Here is a 22,975-nt window from a genome sequence, read left to right on the forward strand (position 1 = left end):
ACTTTCTTTTGTTGAGTGATTACTCCCTTGATCAAAGATGTTGTGGTTCCTATTCTGGTACAATCTTCCTGATCGCAGATTCATGAATAATTGGAAACAAGAAAAATCCAAACCAAGTTACCTCATTAAATAGTTTGAATCTCCAGTTTGTTCTTGCTAGCTGGATAGTATCTTCCAGTACCTGTAACTTGCCAAAAATGTGCTTGATAGCTGTAAGCTTACAGCTGTCCTTGTCAGTTCTTGCTTTTGTTCAACAAAAGTTGGCACACAATTCCCTACACAACCTCAACAATTTTGATCCAATTTCAATTTTTAAAGAAGCACCTAGTTGCTATGGCCTAGCTCCTTGTGTGGTAAGTTTATGTCTCTGTTCTGGCTCAGAGGTACATGGATCGCGATCCATGTTGGGAAGCCATTTAAACTTTTGTTGATACCCTTAGCTTCAGCATGGTTAAGGGATCTTATGGTATCAAAATTTTCAGAAATGAATCTCTGGATTGGAAGCTAAGTTGATTTTGTCGCTTTGCCTGAGCTCCTGTCAGTTGTGAGCTTTTGGAAGGGTTTCTTGCACCCAATTTCAACTCTCAAAGGACCACTAGACTCTCTGTGATACTCTCTAGCTATAGTACTAGTTTGGTGTAAATTTGTATCAGAGGAACATGGATAGCGATCCATGTACCTTTGTGTCAAAATACACTGAATTTTGTCCTATAGCTAGTCCTCGGCCAGTGATGCTGCCTATATGGTTTTTGAATGTTTTAATGCTTTTTAGGACACGCAAAAGTCAGTTTTAGGGTTTATGTCAGTGGTTTCCTCCCTTGACCTTATTTTTTCCACCTTTTGCCCTCTTTTTGAGATTTCCTGATAAGGGTCCTTTAGGAGAAAGTGCTCCAGTTGGTCCCAATTCTCATCTCTTTTTGGATTTGGCCAATTAAAAGTTCAATTTTTCCTTGTTTTTCCCTTTTCTCCAAGGTTTTTGGTCTGATCGCCCCAATCTTGATTTTTATGATCTTCTAGTCCTCTTCTTCTCACCAAACTCAATGTTCTGATGATTGAGAGCCTGTTCTAAGCAAAGGAAATAATTTTAGCACATTTTTCCAAAAAGGTACATGGATTGCGATCCATGTTGGACAAAATTTTTGACAGGTTTTTGCATAGTCTTTTTCAACAAGTGTTTTTATCCCCTTCTTGAAAGTTTTACTGGGTTTAGTCTAGTTTTGAAGCTTTGACCATCACTTCTTCAATTTTCCCGAGTTATGGTCTTCAACACCAAAATAAGGTTTTCGACAGTTTTTTCCTCGATCCTTTTGGCCACAAATGATGGTGTAATTTGTTACCTAACCTACTCCTACAACTGAAATGAATGTGCAAACATAACTGAACTTAACAGTACAGAAATAACAACAATGTGTGTGGTGGAATAGCCCTTTCCAAGCATGTGAAAAATCAAAGAACGAAATATTATCTTGTACCTCACTCACAGCTTTCTTTGCCCTTAAGGAATAGCACTGGCTAGTCTCGGACTCCAGTCGCTATTAAGCACTAAACCTACGTCTAGCTGCTTCACTGTCTATGGGTAAACGGAATGGGTATCAAAAGCTTGAAAGGAGATTTCTCTCTTCTTCTTTTTTGTACACTGAGTCACTCACCACCTAAGGATCGGTTTTCCCGACAGCGACATCAATGTTAGTGGGTAGCATAGCTCTTTTGTACTAACATAGTGTCAATATACAAGGAAGCGACTCGGGGTGGGGCACGGAGACTTAATGAAAGTGTCAATCTCACCAAAGTGAACTCGAAGAGTACTCGTTCTTACAACAAAAGCAAATCAACCACTTCCTAGTCAGACAATCAGTATCCATCCATTCTCAACACTCAACACAATCACGCCGTTTCGGTATCCTAACGGATCCGGAATGTCACGAAACTTAAGGAGAGGTCACAACACTTATGGGCTCAATCCTACCAAGTTCTGTCACCATCTGGGAAGGTACATAAATCACGATCCATCACAAAAAATGTGGAGAAAACTGAAACAGAAGTACTTGGAAAGATCCTCCTTAACCATAGAAACACTTATCCATGGTCAAAACATCAAAAAACAACCATTTTAGCTCCCAAATCAATACATTTTGCTCACAAACGACTCGTCGTGAACCACAACAGAATTGGAAATGATTACACTTAGATCGAAGAGCAAGAGACAAGGAACGCAATGTACTATTCGGAATAGAATTCTGATTACCCATTCAGGAGAAATGATGATTACAAATTGTAATCACAAGAGGCTTTTGAAGTGCACGTTTTCTTCTCCAAGCTAATGATAATAATCCTTTCAAAACTAAGGGTTTTGACTTTAGGAGGCTTTCCCATGGCCAACCGGCCTCTTACAAGGGGTAGACTCAGCGAAATTAAAACAGAGTATGGTCTAATCTTCTTCTGATTACAACTCATTTTAGGCAGAATTACAGGGTTTTTGCCGAAAAAATAGAGTATCCACCGGGTTTGGTGTGCATACGCCTGCTCGCTCGTATCCACCAAACAGCGCGCCCACAGCTTTTGCTTGCTCACTGTGCATCATTTTTCATGGTTGATGAAGATCTTGTGGCAAGGAAGCATTGATTGCAGGGTTGTACAACAATAGCATCTATGAGAGGCAAGACTCGGGAGGGAGAGGGGTCGTACACAAAGCCGCTGGATTAGTGAGAGCATGCTATTTTGTCAAGAGGGCAAGCGGGGGAGGAATTAGTTTTGCAAGGGTGCACCCGACTCTTAATTGAGACCTCTCGGTCCACACTATCCTCCTCTCTCATGATTCTCTCTTTCACTCTACATATTGGATGCCTTCCATAATGCCAATTCCAAGCCTTTTGTTAGTGTTGTTTAACAAGCAGCCCATTAAAGCCCATCCAAGTAGGCAAGAGCACACGATACTTTGTGCATAGACTAGAGCAATATGCTACAATAATGCATTACTAGTCCGAGCTTGAAGGGTCGCACCGTTCCAAGCCAAGTGGAGGATGAGAAGGAAAGTGTGTTGAGACGCTCTTGGGAATGGTGCCAGCCAGAACTCTCCAGATGCAATCACCTACATAAGCATCTTGAAGGCATGTGGCTCTAAGCAAGATGCAGATATGGGCACAAAAATTCACAATTACATTGTTATAAAAATATCTTTTTCTTGGCACTATCTTGGTCGATATGTATGATAAATGTGGTGTGCTTGAGAAAGCCCAAAAATTGCTTCAAGAGCTTCCTGTCTGGAATGTCGGCACTGATTGCAGGATGTCCGCAACGAGAGTTCTAGGCTATTTTTGATAGATTCAAAGCGAGGGTCTCTCTCCATGTGCAATCACCTAGGCCTGCATCTTGAAGGCATGTTGCTCTACTTAAGATGTTGATATGGGCAGAAAACATTACAATTAGTCGGAGACTGTTGAAAAAAGACATGCTTGGACACTGTCTTGATGGATGTGTATGTCAAATGTGGTGCGCTTGAGAAAGCACAAGAGGTGCTTGAGGAGCTTTCTGTTCGGAATGTCGCCTCTTGGAATGCACTAATTGCTGGATTATATTGTTAATCAGAGTCTGTACAGAAAAGATGTTGTGCTTATCATTGTCTTGGTCCATATGTATACCAAATGTGGTGCACTTGAGAGAGCACAAAAATTGCTTCAGGAGCTTCCTATCTGAAATGTTAGCACTGATTGTAGGATGTGTGCAACAAGAGCAAGGCTAGAAAGCTCTTGGCTATTTTCAACGAATGCAAAGCGAGGGCCTCTCTCCAATGCAATCACGTAAGCGTGCATCTTGAAGGCATGTGGTTGTATGCAAGATGTTGATATGGGCTTAAAAATTCACTCTGATATTGTTATTCAGGGGCTGTTGCAAAAAATCACCATGCCTGGCAATGTCTTGGTAGATATGTATGCCAAATGTGGTGCGGGATGTTGTCTTTCAGAATGCACTGATTGCAGGATATGCCCGACAAGGGCCAGGCCACAGCAGGTGCTTGAGGAGCTTACTATTCGGAATGGTGTTAGCTGATTGCGGGATACATACAACAGGAGCAGGGACAAAAAGCTTTAGGCTATTTTCAACGGATGCAAAGCGAGGGCATGTATCAAGATGCAATCACCTATGCATGCATCTTGAAGGCATGTGGCTCTATGCAAGATGTTGATATGCGCTTAAAAATTCACTCTTATTGTTAGTCAGGGGCTGTCGCAAAAAAGTTCGTGCTTGGTAATGCCTTGGTCGATTGGTGCAGGATGTCGTCTTTTGGAAAACACGATCTACAAGGTATGCCCACCAACAAGGCCCGGACCAGGAAGCTCTGGGCCGTTTTTAGCAAGTTCTTGAGTAGCTTACTATTTAGAACGGTATTAACAGATTACAAGATGTGCACAACATGCTCAGGGACATAAGCTCTAGGCTATTTTCAATGGATGCAAAGCAAGGGCCTCTATCCAGATGCAATCACCTACGCATGCATCTTGAGGGCACGTGGCTCTACACAAGATGTTGATCTAGGCTTAAAAATTCACTCTAATATTGTTAGTGAGGGGCTATTGCAAAAAAATTTGTGTTTGGCAATGCCTTTGTTGATACTTATGCCAAATGTGGTGCGAGATGTCGTCTTTTAGAACACACTAATTGCAGAATACGCCTGTAGGGCCAGGCCAGGAAGCTCTGGGCCATTTTCAGCAAGTGTTTGAGGAGCTTCCTATTCAAAATGGCGTTAATAAATTGCGGGATACGCATGCTAGGAGCAGGGACAAAAGCTCTAGGCTGTTTTCAACGGATGCAAAGCGAGGGCCTCTGGCCAGATGCAATCACCTACGCATGCATCTTGAAGGCATGTGGCTCTATGAAAGATGTTGATATGGGCTTAAAAATTCACTCTGATATTGTTAGTCAGGGGCTATTGCAAAAAAATGACGTGCTTGGCAATGCCGTGGTCGATACGTCTGCCAAATGTGGTGCGGGATGTCGCCCTTTGAAACACACAATTTGCAGGATATGCCTGACAATGGCCAGGCCAGCAAGCTCTTGGCTATTTTCAGCAGTGCTTGAGGAGATTACTATTGGGAAAAGCGTTAATTGATTACGGGATACGCACAACAAGAGCAGGGAGAGATAGCTCTAGGTTGTTTTCAGCAGATGCAAAGCGAGGGCCTTTGTCCAGATGCAATCACCAACACGTGCATCTTCAAGGCATGTGGCTCTACGCAAGATGTTGATATGGGCTTAGAAATTCACTCTGATATTGTTAGTCAAGGGCTGTTGCAAAACATTGTCGTGCTTGGAAATGCCTTGGTTGATACATATGCCAAATGTGGTGCACTTTAGAAAGCACAAAACATGCCTAAGGAGCTTCCTATCCCGAATGCCGTCTCTTGGAGTGCATTGATTGCGAGATACACACAAGAAGATCAGGTCCAAAATCTCTAGCTGATTTTCAGCAGCTGCAAAGTGAGGGCCTCTCTCCAAATGCAATCACATACGCGTGCATTTTGAAGGCATGTGGTTGTACGCAAGATGCAGATATGGGCTTGAGAAGTCGCTTTAAATATTGCTAGTAGTCAGGGGCTATTGCAAAAATTGTCATGCTTGGCAATGCTTTGGTCGATATGTATGCCAAATGTGGTGCGGGATGTTGTCATTTGGAACGCTATTATTGCAGAATATGCCCGACAAGGGCCGGGGGCCAAGAGCCTTGGAATATTTTCAACATGTGCTCGAGGAGCTTACTATTTGGAACGACGAGATACGCACAATAGGAGCAGGGGCAGAAATCTCTCGGTTGTTTTCAACGGATGCGAAGTGAGGGCCTCTGTCCAGGTGCAGTCACCTACACGTGCATCTTCAAGGCATGTGGCTCTACAGCCTTTCAGAATTACAGCCTTCCTGTGAAAACAGGACATCGGCTTCCTTTGTTCTTTCTTGGTACCTTCACAGAAAAACCACAAGATGGTAATCACTTCGAATCGAGGCAGGATGTTGGCAAGGAAGCTCCTCAAGGCGATAAGCATATGCAAGGAGAAGGTCTTTCTCCAATGCAATCATCTATGGAAGCAAGCACCTATGCTAGCATCTTGAAAGACTTCGTAATATGCTAACATGGGTGAGAGAATTTATGGTGAGAATGCTAGTCAGTCACAAGCTATTCAGAAACAGGTTGTTCTTAGCAGGGATTTTCTTTATATGTATGGCAAATGTGGTGTCCTTACAATGTCCACAAAAAGGCAACAAATCCACTAACAAAGCAATACTCGTGAAACACATCAAGCAGACCCACAAAAGCATGAGAAGTTCTCATGTCCGAACTGTCATCACTATTACAGATAAGCCCAACGTGGCTGTTTCAAGGAAGTACTTTGTTGTTCTCATGGGATAGCGAAGGCCTCTTTCCAATTGTCCCAATGCAATCACTTATGCTTGCACATTGAAGGTGTGTAGTCTTATGAAAGACGTTGACATGGGTGAGAGATCAATGATGAGATTACTAGTCACGGGCTGTTGCAAAAAAATTATCGTGCTTCCTATGATCTGGAGTGTGGATGTAAGATTTGTCCCACGGGGGCAGGGCCAGAAAGCTCTAATTCTCTTTCAACAGATGTGAAGTGAGGGCCTCTCTCCAGATGCAATCACGTTGCATGCATCTTGAAGGCATGTGGCTCTATACACAATGCCCAACATCATTGATGCAAGGAAGTGCATCAACAAGAGACATTCAATCCCTCGGTAAGTAAGCATTATCAATTTTTTATTTTTGACATTGAGAACGCAATTAATGAATGCACTGAAAATTGCACGCTGCCATGAGAATGGCACGTTCCCTCGTATTATAAAAATTGGGGAGGATTGTGCAAACTCCCCCATGTAAGGAGACTTGCATGTTTTCCTCTTTTTTTTGAAACATGAAAATGGAACAACAAACAATTAATGACATTGACATCTTGTATGATCACGAACATTGAGCTTGACAAAATTTTAACCCTCCTTGTGGTTTTTTACGAGGTACCCCTTTGAAGCACAACCATCGGTATCCCATTTTTGCAAAGAACGCCTCTAAACCACGACAATTGGTATCTCAAACACTCTAAGGTCAAAAAGTCTAACACGCTTTGATGAAATCTCTCTCTGTGCTTCATTTTCTCTCGGATAAAAAACTCTCTCTCTCTCTCTCTCTCCTTCGTTTTGAAGTCTCTCCTCCCATTTAATAAATATGTTAGACATAAATTAAAAGCATCAAATAAACTTTTTTTTTTTCATTTGAGAAGTGCTGAAATGGCATATATAGTTTCCAATATTTTGCATAAACTTTATTCGATACGAACGCAGCTAACGAAGCAGTCTAGTTTAGATAGCAACGTAACCACAAAATGAGGGGTAAATATGCGAGGTATTTTGTGAATTTTCACAAATTTCAGGGCCTAAAGAAGGCAAGAAATTATGTAATTCAATAAACCCAGGCGATATTGAGGATGGAGGAAGGGGCGATGGTGGGGCGCATACTGGCGGAGCTGGACGGTGTGCTCCAGCAGAGCGGAGCGGCGGCAAGCGCATTAGTGCAGGAATTGGCAAATGCTGCGAGCAGAGGAGCGCAGGTGATGGTGTATGGTGTGGGCAGAGAGGGCCTGATGATGAAGGCCCTCGCCATGCGCCTCTTCCATCTCGGCCTCCGCGTCTCCTGTGTATTCGACATGACCACCCCGCCCATCTCATCCCATGACCTCCTCCTCCTCAGTGCTGGTCCTGGCACGTTCTCCTCTGTCGAAGCTCTCGCCTCCATTGCCCGCTCCTGCAGCGCCCGCATCCTCCTCCTCACCGCCCACCCCTCTGGCCCTGCTTCTTTCCTTGCAGATGTTGTCGCTCACGTCCCTGCCCAGACCATGGCCTCTGACACTGCCTCTTCCCCCTTGTCGTCATCCCTGCTTCCCATGGGCAGCCTTTACGAAGGGGCCCTCTTCATCCTTTTCGAGATGGTGATTCTTAAGCTCAGAGACACCCTGGGAGTAGCGCCGCAGGACATGAGAGGACGTCATACCAATCTGGAATGATGTTGTGTAAGAATGTAAGGTCATCATCTATTTCTTCTTAATTCTGCAATATGACTTTCAGTGATGGCTGCTCTGTCTCTTTCTTTTAGAAGTTTATGAGGGAGGGCTCAAGAGTGGTGTGCTCCACTGTTTATGAAAGCATGCATGCATGTGAATGGGTAGATATGGCCACCCTGCAAGGAGATGAGGTGCTACATTGTTAACCTGTGCCGTTAGGGAACGGACATGATTTTGATTTGCATGTGCCTAGCATTTTACAATCACGTATGTGGAGCGTATCTCATAGTCAGCTTCCGTGCGCCATATTATCAGCATCTGCGACCTGCCCAAAGGGCAAGGCCATAGCATTGCTTGACCTTTTTGGGCTTAACTAAAATTCGTAAGAAGCTTAGATTGGTTAAAACAAATGCTCAGGATTGTGTCATCAGTAGAAAGAGCAAGTATCACAAAGATGATGACCATCACGCTTCATATATACAAGTTGGGATCAGGATGCAGGAAGCAAAGCCATGTGATATGTAACAAACTGGTCAATCTTCATATACCTTAACGTGAAGCATCTTATTTATTGGCTTTCTAAAACAAGCCTTAGAGAAGAAAAAGTTTGGCATACATTTCATATTTTATTATTTCTTATGCTGATTATTCCTAACTTTTCATGTGAAGCATTAAAATCTTCTTTTGTTTTTTGTTTGTCAAAAGGTCCCTTCACTACATGCTTTTTCTTATGAAGACAAGATTCAAAAGCTAACACTATAATCAAATGAACAGAGATTGTACTTTTATGTTAATTTGAACTCTTTTTCTTTTCTTTAGCTTGAACTCTAGATGCTCTAAACTCTTGTTCCTTTGGCATGATGGAAGATTTAGCTCCACATGTTTAGTGCTAGGATTTGATATTCACATCCTCAAATATTTGTGGGTAGAAATGGCGCTTGATTTTGGCTTCAAGTTTTCCCTTACCAAAGTTTCGGCAGGCCTCGTGAAATTTTCACTTGTTTAATTGGCTATCTAAAACAAGCCTTAGTGAACTAGAGAGTTAGGCATATGTTCGACTTATGTGTGTGAAGCATGAGACCTTCTTTGGTTTTTAAATATTTAAATGGCTCCTTTCATATCTTTCATTTAAGAACCTCATATGAGTCCTTTCATCTCTTTGGGCTTTCTAAAACAAGCCTTAGTGAGGAAGGATGATAAGCATACATTTCAATTCTATATCATGTATATCCTTACTAGGCCTACCTTTGACATTATCTCTGCTTTTTATTTCTAAATGGATCTCTTCATGTGAGAGCCTCATATGACTTGCTTTTCACTCTTTTGTTTAGATCGCCAATGTGACGCTTCACCTTGATAATTTTCAACGTCAAATCTTTCGAACAATCAGATGTTTGGGCTTTCTAACACCTCATTCCTCGCAACACATTCAATGATTGCACTTATGTACAACTCTAGGCCAGCTATGCTAATAATCATTTGCCGCCTTCCAAGGAAGGTTAGTAGTTTTTTCTGGTTCAACTCTTGATTTAGGGGCTTTGATGAGGTGACATACCAAGATTTAGATGAAGGGTGTCTAGAAATCCAATTTAGATATCACAGGGGATATAATTGGATTGTATGCATGACTTTTCTCGTGTGGCCTCGAGCTGGGAGTCTTTCCCCATGCTATAATGAGTTATGTAACTCTTGCTAGAAGAGGGCAAGTGATGCCAGGAATTTATGGCCAGATGCACGCAAAGGATTTCATGTGATCACATTCATGGTTTTGTCTAAATCCCAGACGATCGTAGTGATCACCAATTGGAGCACAGAGATTAGTTTGCTCAACATTGGCTATCATGATTTTGCTTTTAAAATTGTCAAAAGTCGAAAGTGAAACATCGAAAGAAAATTTGCCCAATGTGTTGTATAATGTTCAATTCAACTATTCAACCACAAGGTTTATGAGGAGGGAGCACACAAATTTGGGTAAGAAATGAAGCTCAACATGTGGTGTTGGCTCATTACTAGCACATGACTTTCTTACTTTTTTGGCAAGGTAATTTTCCTTTACAAGTAACTAGTCTCAAAATAGGTATTTCAAGCAAGACCATTTGTAATTATGTATTTATTGAAGAACTATTTAGTATCTAAAGAGTTGTACCTCTCGTTTCCCCCACAGTTGAAGTTAGATCTTAAGCCATGGGGCAATCGCTCATCAAATGCTCCTATCACGCCCCATTATCGGTAATATAATAACACTATGGGCCTATTTAAAAATACCCCAACCCCCTCTTATGTATACATAAAAACATACATTTTGCACCATACTTGCGTGACATGATACACATTTTGAAAAGCGACCACCCAAAGAATTAAGCAAGAGAATCGTGAACTCCACAATTAGCATCCATGTGAGCAAAGCCAATCTTTGCTTCACCTTACTTTCCCATTCAGAGTATTACATTCATGTTATGGTAAAAATTTGATACCCTCCATAGTAAAGATTGATAACACATGCTCAAAAAATTTTATTTTTAAATTAAGCAAAGAAAATATAGCTATGTTTGCAAGTCTGTTATACAATATATGTGCACATGAGGGCATTACACATGGCATGGAACAAGATCTTGCTATCCAATGAGCTCGAAGCACAGTGTTGGCCTAAGATATTTGAGCCCATATTTAATAATGTGTCATGACAAGTCCCCGTGATAGACCACTTCACAACACAAGGTCTTTGGAATAAATGGCGAAAGTTGCCAAATATGAGAAAAGTTTGTTAGAAGCAACGAAGACTACCTTCACTCCCCTCAAAGCATCTACATGCATTGAAACATTGTTGCAGATCTCGACGTTGATCACTTGATGGCACATCTCATTGTCATTAGTAAGAAAGGCATCATGTTTCACTATCTATTTCCCAAATGCTCTACCAAACGATGCCATGCATTATCAAATCTCAACATCTAAAATAACTCGGACATCAGCAATTAACTCCAACCAAATTCCTCTGCTTTTTGACTCTGGAATATATGCATGCCTCACAAGACATAATACCTTGAAAAGGCAGCTCAAGTGAGGCTACATGAAAAACCGAATAAAGGAAATTGCAATTTTTTGGCTTGCAAACACTGCTTTAACATTCACATAAAAGAATTTTCAAATTTCCTCTTCTAATTCTCACACACACACACACACACACACACACAATCATGAGAGAGAGAGAGAGAGAGACTTTGCATGTGCATTTCAGATATATAAGAACCTCCTATGCCAAGATGAATGTCGCTTGATCAACTGATAAATTTGCAGGGCTCTCCCAAAAATTACTTTAAGACTGTCTCCACTACAACCCACTTGCACCCATCCTCAAGGGTGTGTGTTGCTTGACGGGATTACAAGACCTTGAGACCCTCCTCTCTCTCTCTCTCTCTCTCTCTCTCAATCAATTACAATATCGAAGCAATAGATTACTCCCCATTTTTTGGGGGGCAGAAAAGTTGCTTGTGTGTCAAAATTGGCAATGCAAAATGCAAGGGCAACATGAAGAACAAAAGCTTCCTCTGTTCATCGAGCTCTTCCCACCGACGCAAGCAATATCACCTCTAAAGTTCATCATGGACACCTTCAACGTCAATTACCTCTAGCTTGATGTCCTCAGCTTGTGCGGCTTCATCCCCACCATCTACTTTACCTTCAGGCTCCAGTTTCTCTTCTTGTGGGCTGGTAGAAGACTCGCTCTCTTTGCTTGTGGCAGACTCATTTGTTTTACTACTTTCAGTCTTCTTCTCCACCTCCACTTTAGGCTTGGGTGTTTTGCTCAACTTTGAAAGCTACAAACAATTAAGATCAAACTCTCTCTCTCTCTCTCTCTCTCTCTCTCTCTCTCTCTCTCACACACACACACACACACACACACAAAATACATTCCAAGAAGGTGAAACATATCTTGTTTGATAGGTGGGGAAAAGGCAAGCACTGAGTTGGTGTGGAGAATATAAACTCAAAAACTTTCGACATACCTTTTGCTCCAACCTTGTGACCTTGAAGTAGACATCTTCAGATAGAAAAGCTGGATCTTCATGGGCTTGCTTTCTAGATTCATCAACAAAAGAGAAGATTCTTAGAGATGTTAGACCGTAGACCTTTGCTCTGATAACAAAAGCTGTGTGTGTATATATATATATATTCATAAGGTCAGAACAGCCTAAACGTACAAATTATAAGAGAGGCTAAAACACTCACAAAAATACAAAAACAAGGGACACAAGAAAACAGATGAATATCATCTCTATCACGAATTCCACAGTATTCCCAGGACCCTATCGGGCTCAGAAGAAGTAGGTAGTACCTCTGCTGAAGAAGAGCAAGCCTGAAGAGGTGGATCCTGAGGAGGATTGTTAGGAGTATATTGTGAGGCAGCTAAATGCCACCATGCATTACAGAGCAACTCTCATGCACGATTTACACACATTTATCATGCGACCCAAATTGGAAGTCTAAAAATCTATCAAATCATTCTGGTGTTTCAAAAAAAGACTCTTGATTTTCAATTTCTACTACCAAACACTGATGTGTACGCTTGTTACAAGGTGGTGCAATTCAATGCAACAGAAACAAAAACAGAGAGACCAAGAAATTACGAAGGCGTGCTTAATTCATAGTCACATGCAACGGGACACAGAACTAGACTTTAAGGCCATCTAGATGGAAACGGCTTGCTCTTTTCAATAAAACGGATTAGAAACAGCATTTTATATAATATTATGTATGAAATCTTCGGAACTTCCTGAAGAAATGGCATAAACCCTTAAGGAAACAAGAAACAGAGGACTTGGGAATCGAGTTTCCATTCTGTTAGGCCCCGAAACAGAGTTTCCTTGTACTATGGCTAGATTATGCTATGCGCAACCTTGGTATAGAGAATTGATCAAGCATCTGCCTAGCCTGACTCTTTGGCAACACCAAAACTTTACTGCCTCAAGAATAGTTTGAGGTGTGACACAAGCAAAGAAAAGAAGAAGCTTACATTTGTTGTTCTGATTGCTTCTCTGCCAACCATTTTAGCAAAGCTTCAGCTGAATCAAGCAACTGCATATGTGACGAATATTAAAAGTTGAATAAGCAGCAGAGACAAAAGTGTGAAAAATTTGTGGAGCTTGTTTATTTACCTCATTCTTTTTGCTTTCACTAATCCAGGGCTTAGATTTTGACCAACCATCTACTGTCTGATGGGCAAAGAAAGGAGCTTAAATTAGGATGCACACAAATTCGACAAAACTACCGAAAACAATACCATCTCATGCAAAAAGAGCTCATACTTCCTTCAGGTCTCCAACATATGTGCGAGCAAACTCTACTGCAGCTGGTCTGGATTCTACTTCTGCCAGTCTGCAGTAGTTGGAATACATAATCAGCTCAAACTTTACGATGCACACACTCTATACAACACCTCAGCTATCCAGATGAACCAACATGATCATAGTAAATCATGCAATAATTTTACTTTTTGTTTTAGTTTTTCAGGCTAGAGCCGGCAAGCCAGCGAGGGGAAAAGAGCCTCCAGTTGCCGGCGGGGGGAACGAAGCAAGTTTCCCCCTCGTGGAAGTAAAAAGCCTTTTTGTGCCATGTTCAGTTATTCCATGTGCCTTTAAACAGTAAAATAAAGTCAGAGAGTTAAACAATTGGTAAAAAACCTTAAAAACATAGCATCTCCAACAGCCTTTAGTGCATCAAGTCGTTCTTTGTACTCTGATCCTGACGCCTCCTCCTCATAGAGCCAGTCTGCCGCCTGGCAAGAAGCAGGACACGACAATCACTACATCTTGAAGCTCTGGTAGAAAAGCAAGATAGCCAAAGCATTCTCACAAAGAAACAGCCAATCTAGAACATTTAAAATAAAAATTAAAGTAGCTCGTTCATACTGCGTTCAGCTTGTCTTGGAAATGTTCTCTCTGCTCTTCAGTTGTGACCTTTTTAATACCATCTGTAGATTCCAACTGAACATACAAGGGGTAAATGTACAGCAGAGTCTCCATCATCAAAAGATGATAAAACAAAATGTAGCTCACCTTTTCCTTGGTGGAATATATATAAGACTCAAGGCTATTCTTGGCTTCAGCAGTCAACCTTTTTTCCTCCTCCTGGCGGTTAATTTTCTCAAGGCGAAGGCTTGCCTCTAATCGAGCCTCTTTCGACATGGGCCTGACTATTCCTATACTCGCATCCTTGATCTGTGTATGCAAGAATCTAAGAGTAACTCCCAGATGTCATTCTCTACAAATCTTCAGCTGAACTGACAGTGAAACAGGGGTATACCTTTAAGGGCACACGTATAGTTCGTTTTCTCAATTTCTTCTCCATGATGACTTCAGGTTCTGGTGCAGATGTTGTCGTATTCAAAGAATCCTTTGCATCAGTAGAATTATCAGCCTCATCGTCAATTTTGCTCTCAAGGCCATTTTCAGAGGACAAGCCAGGTTTTTCTAGAGTTGCCTTTGTCTCATTTGGGTTCTTCACTGGAACTTCAATCCACTCTGAGAATTCTACCACAGTTTCAGCTCTATCAAATGACAGGACTCCGCTTCTACTTAGAGTGAAATGTAGATTGGTCTTCATTGGTGATGTCAAATTCCGTGACTCATACCTGTTTCATTATAAGAAAGTCAAAGCAAGTTAAACATTTTTCTTGTGTTTGGTGTTCACATGTGTGCGTGCGCATGCACGTGCGTTTGAATTTATTATCGCTCTATGAAGTTATGTTATCTTTTCCTGTGGTACTCTTCTTCTGGCCTTTGAATTTTTTATTGCTATGATGTTTTCTTGATGTTATGTTATCCTTTCCTCCATAACCATTCTCCTGACTTAAAGGTCAAAATAGTTGTCAGCTGTAAAGATTCAACAGATGAGATCTGCACAAAGGCATACTTTATATAGGCCTCTGTCACTCCCAAGACCTCAAATACAGCAATTTCCTTCGAGCTTATTCCAGGGGGGAAACTTTCAGCTGGATCATAGAATAAGGTAACCTTGAAATCGTTACCGTGTCTAGTGGACTTTAAGATCTGGGATATCAAAGCACGAAAGATAGAAAATCACCTGTTAAGTAGAATCAGAGGGACAAACAATTGCCATCAAAAATGTAAACACTCACCTTGCTAGGAACTTTTTTAAGCCTTGGAATGACCAACTCCTGCTTGTCCTCTTCGAGGTTATCTGAAACTAAACCATCAAGCTTCATGAAGAGACTGTAGGAACTTCCATCAATCATTCCAAGCTTGCGATTCATCTTTATGCCATCGCTTAAGTTTGCTGCATGCAAGGCTGCTCCTAGAGCAATGGCTTCATCAGCATCAAGGTGTCTCTCGTGGCCTTTTTTCCCCAAAAAATCTGAAAGTGTACTCTTCATGAAAAAACAACACAAATTAATTTTGTAAAAAACGATTTTTATTTATGCCAGGTAATGGCATGTAGCTTTTCCGAGAATGTTCACCTGTAGTTTGGGTACACGGGTTGCTCCACCAACGAGTTCTACTGAATGCAGCTCATTGACAGACAGCTTAGAGGATTGCAGCACTTGCGTGATGGGAATCAGAGCCTTTTCCCATAAATCTCCGCATAACTCTTCAAACTTTTTGCGAGCAATTACAGTCCTGTATTGTATTAAAAGAACAGAAATGCTATTAATTCAGTGGATGGATAGAATTAAACACCTTGCGGTTTCTCTTAAAGGCGAATCTCCGCTTTTCTTGAATTCATCTAGGTGTATGTATGCGTTGATGGTTTACAAAATCACAAGAGCTCCATGAACACTTTTGATGAATCACGACACAGTAAATCACAAGAGAGGACATCACAAAGTTTAGTATTGAACCTGAAATCACGATTATCATGCAAGCCTTCCACTGAGAGGATGGCTTCTGTGTTTGCGCTTAAGATCTCTTTCGTTCGTTTTACTTGCTTTTTCAGTTTAGCCAAAGCTTTTGGTGAATCCCTCAAGTCTATGCCACCCCCGATCTCTTTGTTGAACAAATCAACAACATACTCTAGCAATCTTGATTCCATCGTCAAACCACCAAGCGAGGCATCCCAACTTACTTCCTTAACCTGCACAGTTAAAATGGCAGATTGTGGTACCACATTACTATACAATCATCACTTGGAGAGAAACAACAACATTTTGAGCTGTAACGGTCAAAGAACACTTGCAGTTAAACAGTAGTTTATTGTCAAAACTGCTCTCTCTCTCTCTCTCTCTCTCTCTCTCTCTGCCCCCTGCTTAGTTTTTGCTTAGTTCACATCGACCAGTCTAGGATCCCATAGTATATATCTTTGTTTTGTACTGTTGTTATTTTGTTACTCTGACTTTGTATCAGATCCATCACCTTGCAACTTTCTGGTCTCATAGGTCACTATGGCCTTTTGAAGACGTTAATATAACATTTCGTTTCATTTCATTTCATTTCTCTCTCTCTCTCTGCCCCCTGCTCTGCACCCGCCCCTATTCGTGCGCTTTGCTCTCTCTCGTTGCCCCTGCGCCCCCACTCTCTCTCCCCCTCTCTCTCGCGCTGCCCCTGCCCCCCCCGCTCCCTCTATCCCGCTGCCCTTCTATAAATAGAATGCTTAGGGTCTTGTAGTCATTCAGAGATTGTGTATTGAGAGCATCATTTGCAGAGCACTTGTGCTCTCTCTCTCTCTCTCTCTCTCTCTCTCTCTCTCTCTCTCTCTCTCTCACGCAGCCCCTCCCTCCCTCTCACGCAGCCCCTCCTCGCTCCCCATCACGCAGCCATCTCTCTCTCTCTCTCTCACACAGCCTCTCTCTCTCTCTCTCTCTCTCTCTCTCTCTCACACACACACACACACACGGATACATACCCACACACACACTACACACATACACGCATACACACAAGTACTCCCTCTCTTCCCCTTCTCCCCTCTTCTTCACAATATGAAGAGAGGGTAGTTACGAAGACAACCATGTCTTCCCCCATCATCAAGACGCCGGCATCGACAATGAAGACAACCTTCATGCTCACGAACAAGAGGCTTGCACAATTGGAGAAGGACATGAAAGAATGGCGGATGGAGAGAGAGATATGGGAGGAGGAGAAAGCCACCTTCATCAAGCTATGGAACGAAGAGAAGGAGGACATGAGAGCGGAAATCCAAAATCTCAAAGAGGAGAAGGAGAGAAGGGAACGGGAGAACGAGAAGGAGAGGGAGAGATGGAGGAAAGAGCAAGAAGAGATGAAGGCACAAATCGATCTCCTTCATGCTTCCATCACATCCCTCACCCCCGAGGAAGGAGAGATTAAAGAGGAGGCTAAGGAAGCCCTCAAGGAGGAGATCACCAAAGCCCTCACCGCAAGCATTGAGGACAAATTAGAGGCCACCAAAGAAGGATGGGTCGAAGTGGTCAAAAAGAACATCAAGAAGGTAGCAAGAGAGGAAGCCCAAAAAGATGAGGTACTCATCGTACACACAACCATCGAGGAGGAGAAGATGCGACAAGCTCGCCGTCTCAATGTGCGAGTGACCGGCATCAAAGAAGAAGAAGGGTCTACACCCGAGAGCGATGGGAAAGCTTTATGTAAGAAAGTGGGATACAAGGAAGAAGAGATCCCTTTCTCCAAAGTTTGGAGAGCCGGCAAAGATCCAAAGAAGAGAGCTCTCATCCTCCAATTCGCCTCCGAGGAGTCTCGAACTTCTTTCCTCCGAAAGAGGGTCATCTTGAGAGGGCTAGAAGGCCCCCCGATTTATCTTGATGATGACCTCACAAAGATGCAACAAGATCACCGTCGCGCGTGCATGCCTAGAGTCCACCAAGCCCGCAAAGAAGGGAAGAAGGCAGTATATCGAGATGGTAGGGTTATCATTGATGGCAAGACCATCGCATAGGGACTCGCGGCTTGTGGGACACACGAGGAGATTCATGTCACGGTTTGGAATTGCAATGGAGACCTATGGACACACCCAGAGAAACTTGAGGAGGTGATGAGAGGTCGAGACATCATTCTACTTACAGAGACACACGAGAGCCCAGAGAGAGGGTTACCACGGATACATGGATTCCAGTGGGAGTCTCTACATCGGGGATGTATGCGCCAGCACACCACTCACGGCTCAGGAGGAGTGGCCATACTCTTTAGACAGGGGCTTCACAGCAGACTACAGATTGTTGCCCGGGACCCACAGGCCCGCTACATGTGGATTCGCCTCGAGCTCTCACGAGACAGGATCGTCTACATTGCCCTTTGCTACTTTGCTCCCACAGGCTCCAGATTCGCCCCTATTGAGCAGGAGTCACCGTACACATGCCTCACGAAGGAGATTATGGAGTACTCCACACTGGGTGAAGTCTTCCTTATGGGAGACTTCAATGCTCGTACGCGCAGTGAGCAGTGTGAGGCATATGACCACGAGGACACAGAGGCACTACACACTCTAGATGAGGAGGCTACTATGAGAGATACAGCAGACAGAGCTCCAGTCACAGCCTACGGACGACATCTACTTCGACTTGGCTCCCAGCACCGTCTCGTTATTTATAACGGGATGGTCCAATGGCCCACCTCAGGGGGCCTGACTTGTATGCCACATGGAGTTGCAGAGGGAGGGGGGAGTACGGTCGACTATATTCTGGGACCCAGGGAGGCTACACACCTTATCACATCCTTCACCATTCCACCCATACCCATAGGAACCGACCACACATACCTCTCTTTCTCCATCACCGGAGATACCATCCCACACAGCTCCACAGCACACACTCCACACACCACCATACATTTCACACATGAGCTAGCCTCTCTTTACTCGGCCGAGGTCGAGCATGGCCTATGCCTCCTCCACCCATCCACACCACTCTCAGTTCTCACATCACATATCTCTTCCGTTCTCCACACTTCAGCTATTAGCTCTTTTCCACACACCACTCACACAGGACGCACTCCCCCCCCCCCGGGACTATGCCTCAGAACCGCTGGTATGATGATGAGTGCAGAGAGCTATACCGACGCCTCCGTGCACGGCGAGCCTTAGGAGAGATCACAGAGAGAGAGGCCAGACGGTATATGAAGACGCTGACACGCCAAAAGCGGCGAGCATTCGAAGAGGCACAGGAGCTTGAGCTATACCGCCTATTCATGAGCATGGATAGCGCGACGGCATGGCGCACCCTGCGCGAGCCACGTCCGACTACAGCTATTGAGGATCCACAGATATGGCATGATTATGCAGAGCGACTTTATGAGGTGCCAGGGCAGCCTCCTATCCCACAACCACACGAGCCACGCCCCACGTGCTCCTCCTTCTTTACAGCAGAGATGGTAGAGAGGGCCATACGCCGCATGCAGCACAGACGATCAGCTGACCATACTAGATTACAAAGTGAGCACATCATTTATGCGGCCTCCACTATAGCCCCGTTGATTGCACATGTCTTCAACCGGGCTATAGGGGAGGGCTTCCCAGAGGAGTGGACACAGCACACCATAGTGCCTATCCACAAATTTGGCGACACCCTGGACCCAGGGAACTACAGGACTATCATGATTGGCCACACGATGGCCAAGCTATATGGAGCAGTACTTGAGGCACAGCTCAGCTGCTACGCAGAGATCGAGGGTTTACGAGCTCCAGGCCAGGCAGGTTTCAGACGAGCTTTCTCCACCACTGATCACATCTTCGTTCTGCGCTGCCTCATTGATGGGGCAAAGGCGCGGAAGAAGAGGCTTTACTGCTGCTTTGTGGATTTCCGCAAGGCCTTTGACACAGTCCCACGCGAGAGACTCTTCCAGCGCCTTCACAGCATTGGGGTACCAACAGAGATGATTTGGGCCATATATGCTCTCTACGAGAGGGTGACGGGTCTGGTTCGTTGCCCAGGCGGTTTTTCAGAGACCATTGCTAGCACCATTGGTGTTAAGCAAGGATGCCCACTCTCCCCGACACTCTTTGGGCTCTACATCGACGAGATCTCCGACTACATACTGCGAGCAGGAGGAGAGGGGAGCGACTTGGCAGGTACTCCGGTCCACATCATGTTATATGCTGATGATATTGTGTTGATTTCAGAGTCACCCGAGGGCTTGCAACGCCATCTTGAGGCCTTGGACGAATTCAGCACACACAGGGGGTTGACTGTGAACCTTGGCAAAACCAAGGTTATGATCTTTCACACATCCAGTGCAGTGAGGAGCGCTGCCACCTTCACAGCAGCAGGAGGACAGGTTGATGTAGTCACCTCCTATGTCTACCTTGGCGTCACATTCACCAGCCTACCAGGACCCTTCACTATGAGGCAGGCTGCTACTGACAGGCTCACCCGAGGATATGCAGCTCTGGCCATGCTAGAGCGGAGATGCCACCAGGCACACTTTCAGGAGCCCCGCACGAAGGGGTGGCTTTTCGACACCTTAGTCACCCCGGCCTTGATGTACTCGGCGGCAGTATGCGCACCAGGATTGACAGCTGACCAGTGGACACAGCTTGAGAGGCCACAGGTATGTATGATCTCACGCTTGCTCCGCACCAAGAAGATAGTGCCACATGACATTATTAGAGCCGAGCTCGCCACACCACCTATGGTTGTAGAGGCACTATTCCAGACAATCTGCTTCATCCAGAGGATGAGAGAGCTACCTCCTGACAGACTTACTCGTAGAGCATTTGAGGCAGCTATACAGCTATCAGAGAGTGGGCATGAGAGAGCATGGTACTCACAGGTCAGAGCATGGTTTGAGGGACACGGTCTTGACATGGAGAGCCTACCACCATTCCAGTACGACCCCCACTCACCATATGTTCACCTCTCTCGCAGTGAGAGGAACTTGGTATTGAGACAGGATCTGGGGCAGCTATACACTAGGAGAGTCTGGGAGTCACCTGGCTTGGGGACGAGGATGTCAGATTACAGAGACCAGTTTCTCACCATATTGTCTGGGGGGTTCATACAGAGACCATGCTACATGGACACATATATGCCACATAGCTCACAGGTGGCGATTGGTCAGCTGAGAGTGGCTTCACACAGGTTAGAGATTGAGATCGGGAGACATACTGGTGTTCCCAGGGAGGAGCGAGTCTGCAGAGCCTGCACAGAGGAGGTGGAGAGTGAGGAGCACTTTGTATGTAGATGCAGAGCATACACTAAGATCAGAGGCAGGTATGAGGCCTTATTCAGAGGACAGCCCACTCTCCGAGAGATCATGGACTCTCGAGATCAGAGACAGCTCGGACGGTTCTTACTAGAGATACAGAGCCATCGGGACACACTACTACAGCCACACACAGCTACACAGACAGAGGGGAGACAGTCGCAGCTCACAGACTTCTTTCAGAGGATTGCCGCCCCTCCCTCACCAGACACTCAGAGGGGAGTGACACTCCCACAGGCGGAGATGAGCCGAGCTAGATGACGACCACGAGTCACAGGCTACAGGGGCGCGAGCTCCCACCACCGACAGATCGAGGAGATCCGAGCCCGGGAGCGCCGTGCCACTGAGGAGCGAGTGGCTCAGATGAGGGCCGACCCGACAGCTTTCATCCGGGTAGCCTTGGCACCAGACCCGCCCATGTACCACATCTTACATCCCCCCATTAGTACAGGATGGAGCTAGATAGCTTGATGCATTCTCATGATTGTACTACCTTGAGCATATAGACATGCATATACCCCTAGAGATAGAGCTCCATCCCTCCTCAGATACTCCACCACCCACTACCTACATTCAGTTCAGTTTTGTATCAGTTTTGTTTCATTTGTCTTTCCGATAGACGGATGACATACACACCATGTACATTTGATTTGTCTCATAGGCCGATTTCGGCCTGACATAGACGTTAAAAATCTTTCTTTCTTTCTCTCTCTCTCTCTCTCTCTCTCTCTCTCTCTCTCTCTCTCTCTCTCTCTCTCTCTCTCTCTCTCTCTCTCTCTCTCTCTCTCTCTCTCTCTCCCCGGTGTTTTCGGCGCGCGTGGCTCACACTCTTACTGCTGCTCACTCTCACATGGTATCAATCACCAAGTAGCGGAGAATCTACATCGATCTCTCCTCCAAAGTGAAGGAGATACCGGGAGCACAGCAGGAGCGGAAGAAGAATACGCACGCACACTCACATACACACCACCATAGCCACACACAGAGGTTGAAGGGGGAGAGCCAACACACACTGTGTGCCCCCTTTCTTTCTTCTCTATCTTATGCACTAACGCACAATACACATTGTACTTAGTGTTAGTGGCTCACACAAGTGTATAGCTGTACACTTAGGGTTAGTAGCAGTTAGTGATGAGCGGTCGGCCACATGGCCATTAAACCTAACACAGAGCCTGGCGCTTGCAATTCTGGCTCCTTCCGTTGCAGAAAACTGCAAAACTTCAACCTAGCGTTTTTGACAACCTAGCGTTTTTGCAGATTCAGCCAGTGTTTTTGCACTTGTGGCCTTGATCTGCATCCCTCTTCCTAGCGCTTCCCTCCTGCAGCAGAATCGCACCAAAACCAGCACCAAAATTTGCTGGCGTTTTTGCAAACCCTAGCGTTTTTGGACAGATCTGCGTTTTGCAAATCTTGCTGCGTTTTTCCGTGCTTTGCTGGCGTTTTTGGTGATTTGCGGCGTTTCACACAAAACGCTGATCTTGTGCACCTACGGGAGCGGCCAAGGAACACCCAGAAGTCTTCGACACTGCCTGGAAGTTGTAGATCTACACCTTGGATAGGTATCTACACCCAATCGGCACCATTTTCGGTACTTATTATTGCTGTTTTTTCTCTGTTTTCAGCCCGTCGACGGCTGAAAAGTGAGAGAACCCTCTTCTGACACTCTGCGACGCTCCCGCACCGACCGGTGGCGTACAAGCACGCTGAAATCTCTATTACAGCAACGTTTTCAGCACCCTTTGCAGCGTTTTTTGGGCGGACAGCACG

General features: G+C 44.5%; 2 protein-coding genes across 2 annotated transcripts in view; one reads left to right on the forward strand and one right to left on the reverse strand.

Annotated features, from left to right (window-relative positions):
• The first annotated feature begins 7,463 nt into the window (after positions 1-7,463).
• LOC147446210 (Sugar isomerase (SIS) family protein) lies at positions 7,464-9,409 on the forward strand. Its single transcript, XM_086526193.1, has 2 exons — positions 7,464-8,080; positions 9,395-9,409. Exon 1 carries the CDS (start codon positions 7,491-7,493, stop codon positions 8,064-8,066), a length of 576 nt encoding a protein of 191 aa, XP_086382319.1. The 5' UTR covers positions 7,464-7,490; the 3' UTR covers positions 8,067-8,080; positions 9,395-9,409.
• A 1,942-nt stretch (positions 9,410-11,351) lies between these two features.
• The window catches only part of LOC147446211 (heat shock protein 70 (Hsp 70) family protein), a 33,089-nt gene continuing 21,465 nt past the window's right edge, over positions 11,352-22,975 (reverse strand). The window contains exons 2-14 of the mRNA XM_086525472.1: positions 15,922-16,154; positions 15,541-15,700; positions 15,202-15,450; positions 14,976-15,112; positions 14,367-14,694; positions 14,120-14,281; positions 13,973-14,047; positions 13,745-13,839; positions 13,370-13,439; positions 13,220-13,276; positions 13,078-13,139; positions 12,071-12,143; positions 11,352-11,881 (exon numbers count right to left, since the gene is read on the reverse strand). Coding sequence (XP_086381598.1) covers positions 11,654-11,881; positions 12,071-12,143; positions 13,078-13,139; positions 13,220-13,276; positions 13,370-13,439; positions 13,745-13,839; positions 13,973-14,047; positions 14,120-14,281; positions 14,367-14,694; positions 14,976-15,112; positions 15,202-15,450; positions 15,541-15,700; positions 15,922-16,154 — 1,929 coding nt within the window. The 3' untranslated portion in view covers positions 11,352-11,653. The remainder of the gene's footprint in view (positions 11,882-12,070; positions 12,144-13,077; positions 13,140-13,219; positions 13,277-13,369; positions 13,440-13,744; positions 13,840-13,972; positions 14,048-14,119; positions 14,282-14,366; positions 14,695-14,975; positions 15,113-15,201; positions 15,451-15,540; positions 15,701-15,921; positions 16,155-22,975) is intronic.

This window comes from Adiantum capillus-veneris, chromosome 12 (assembly GCF_014529385.1).
Source record: "Adiantum capillus-veneris isolate H3 chromosome 12, ASM1452938v2, whole genome shotgun sequence".
NCBI classification, from domain to species: Eukaryota; Viridiplantae; Streptophyta; class Polypodiopsida; order Polypodiales; family Pteridaceae; genus Adiantum; species Adiantum capillus-veneris.

Coding starts and splice junctions, on each gene's coding strand:
- LOC147446210 (XM_086526193.1), top strand. CDS start 7,491: ATGGAGGAAGGGGCGATGGTGGGGCGCATACTGGCGGAGCTGGACGGT.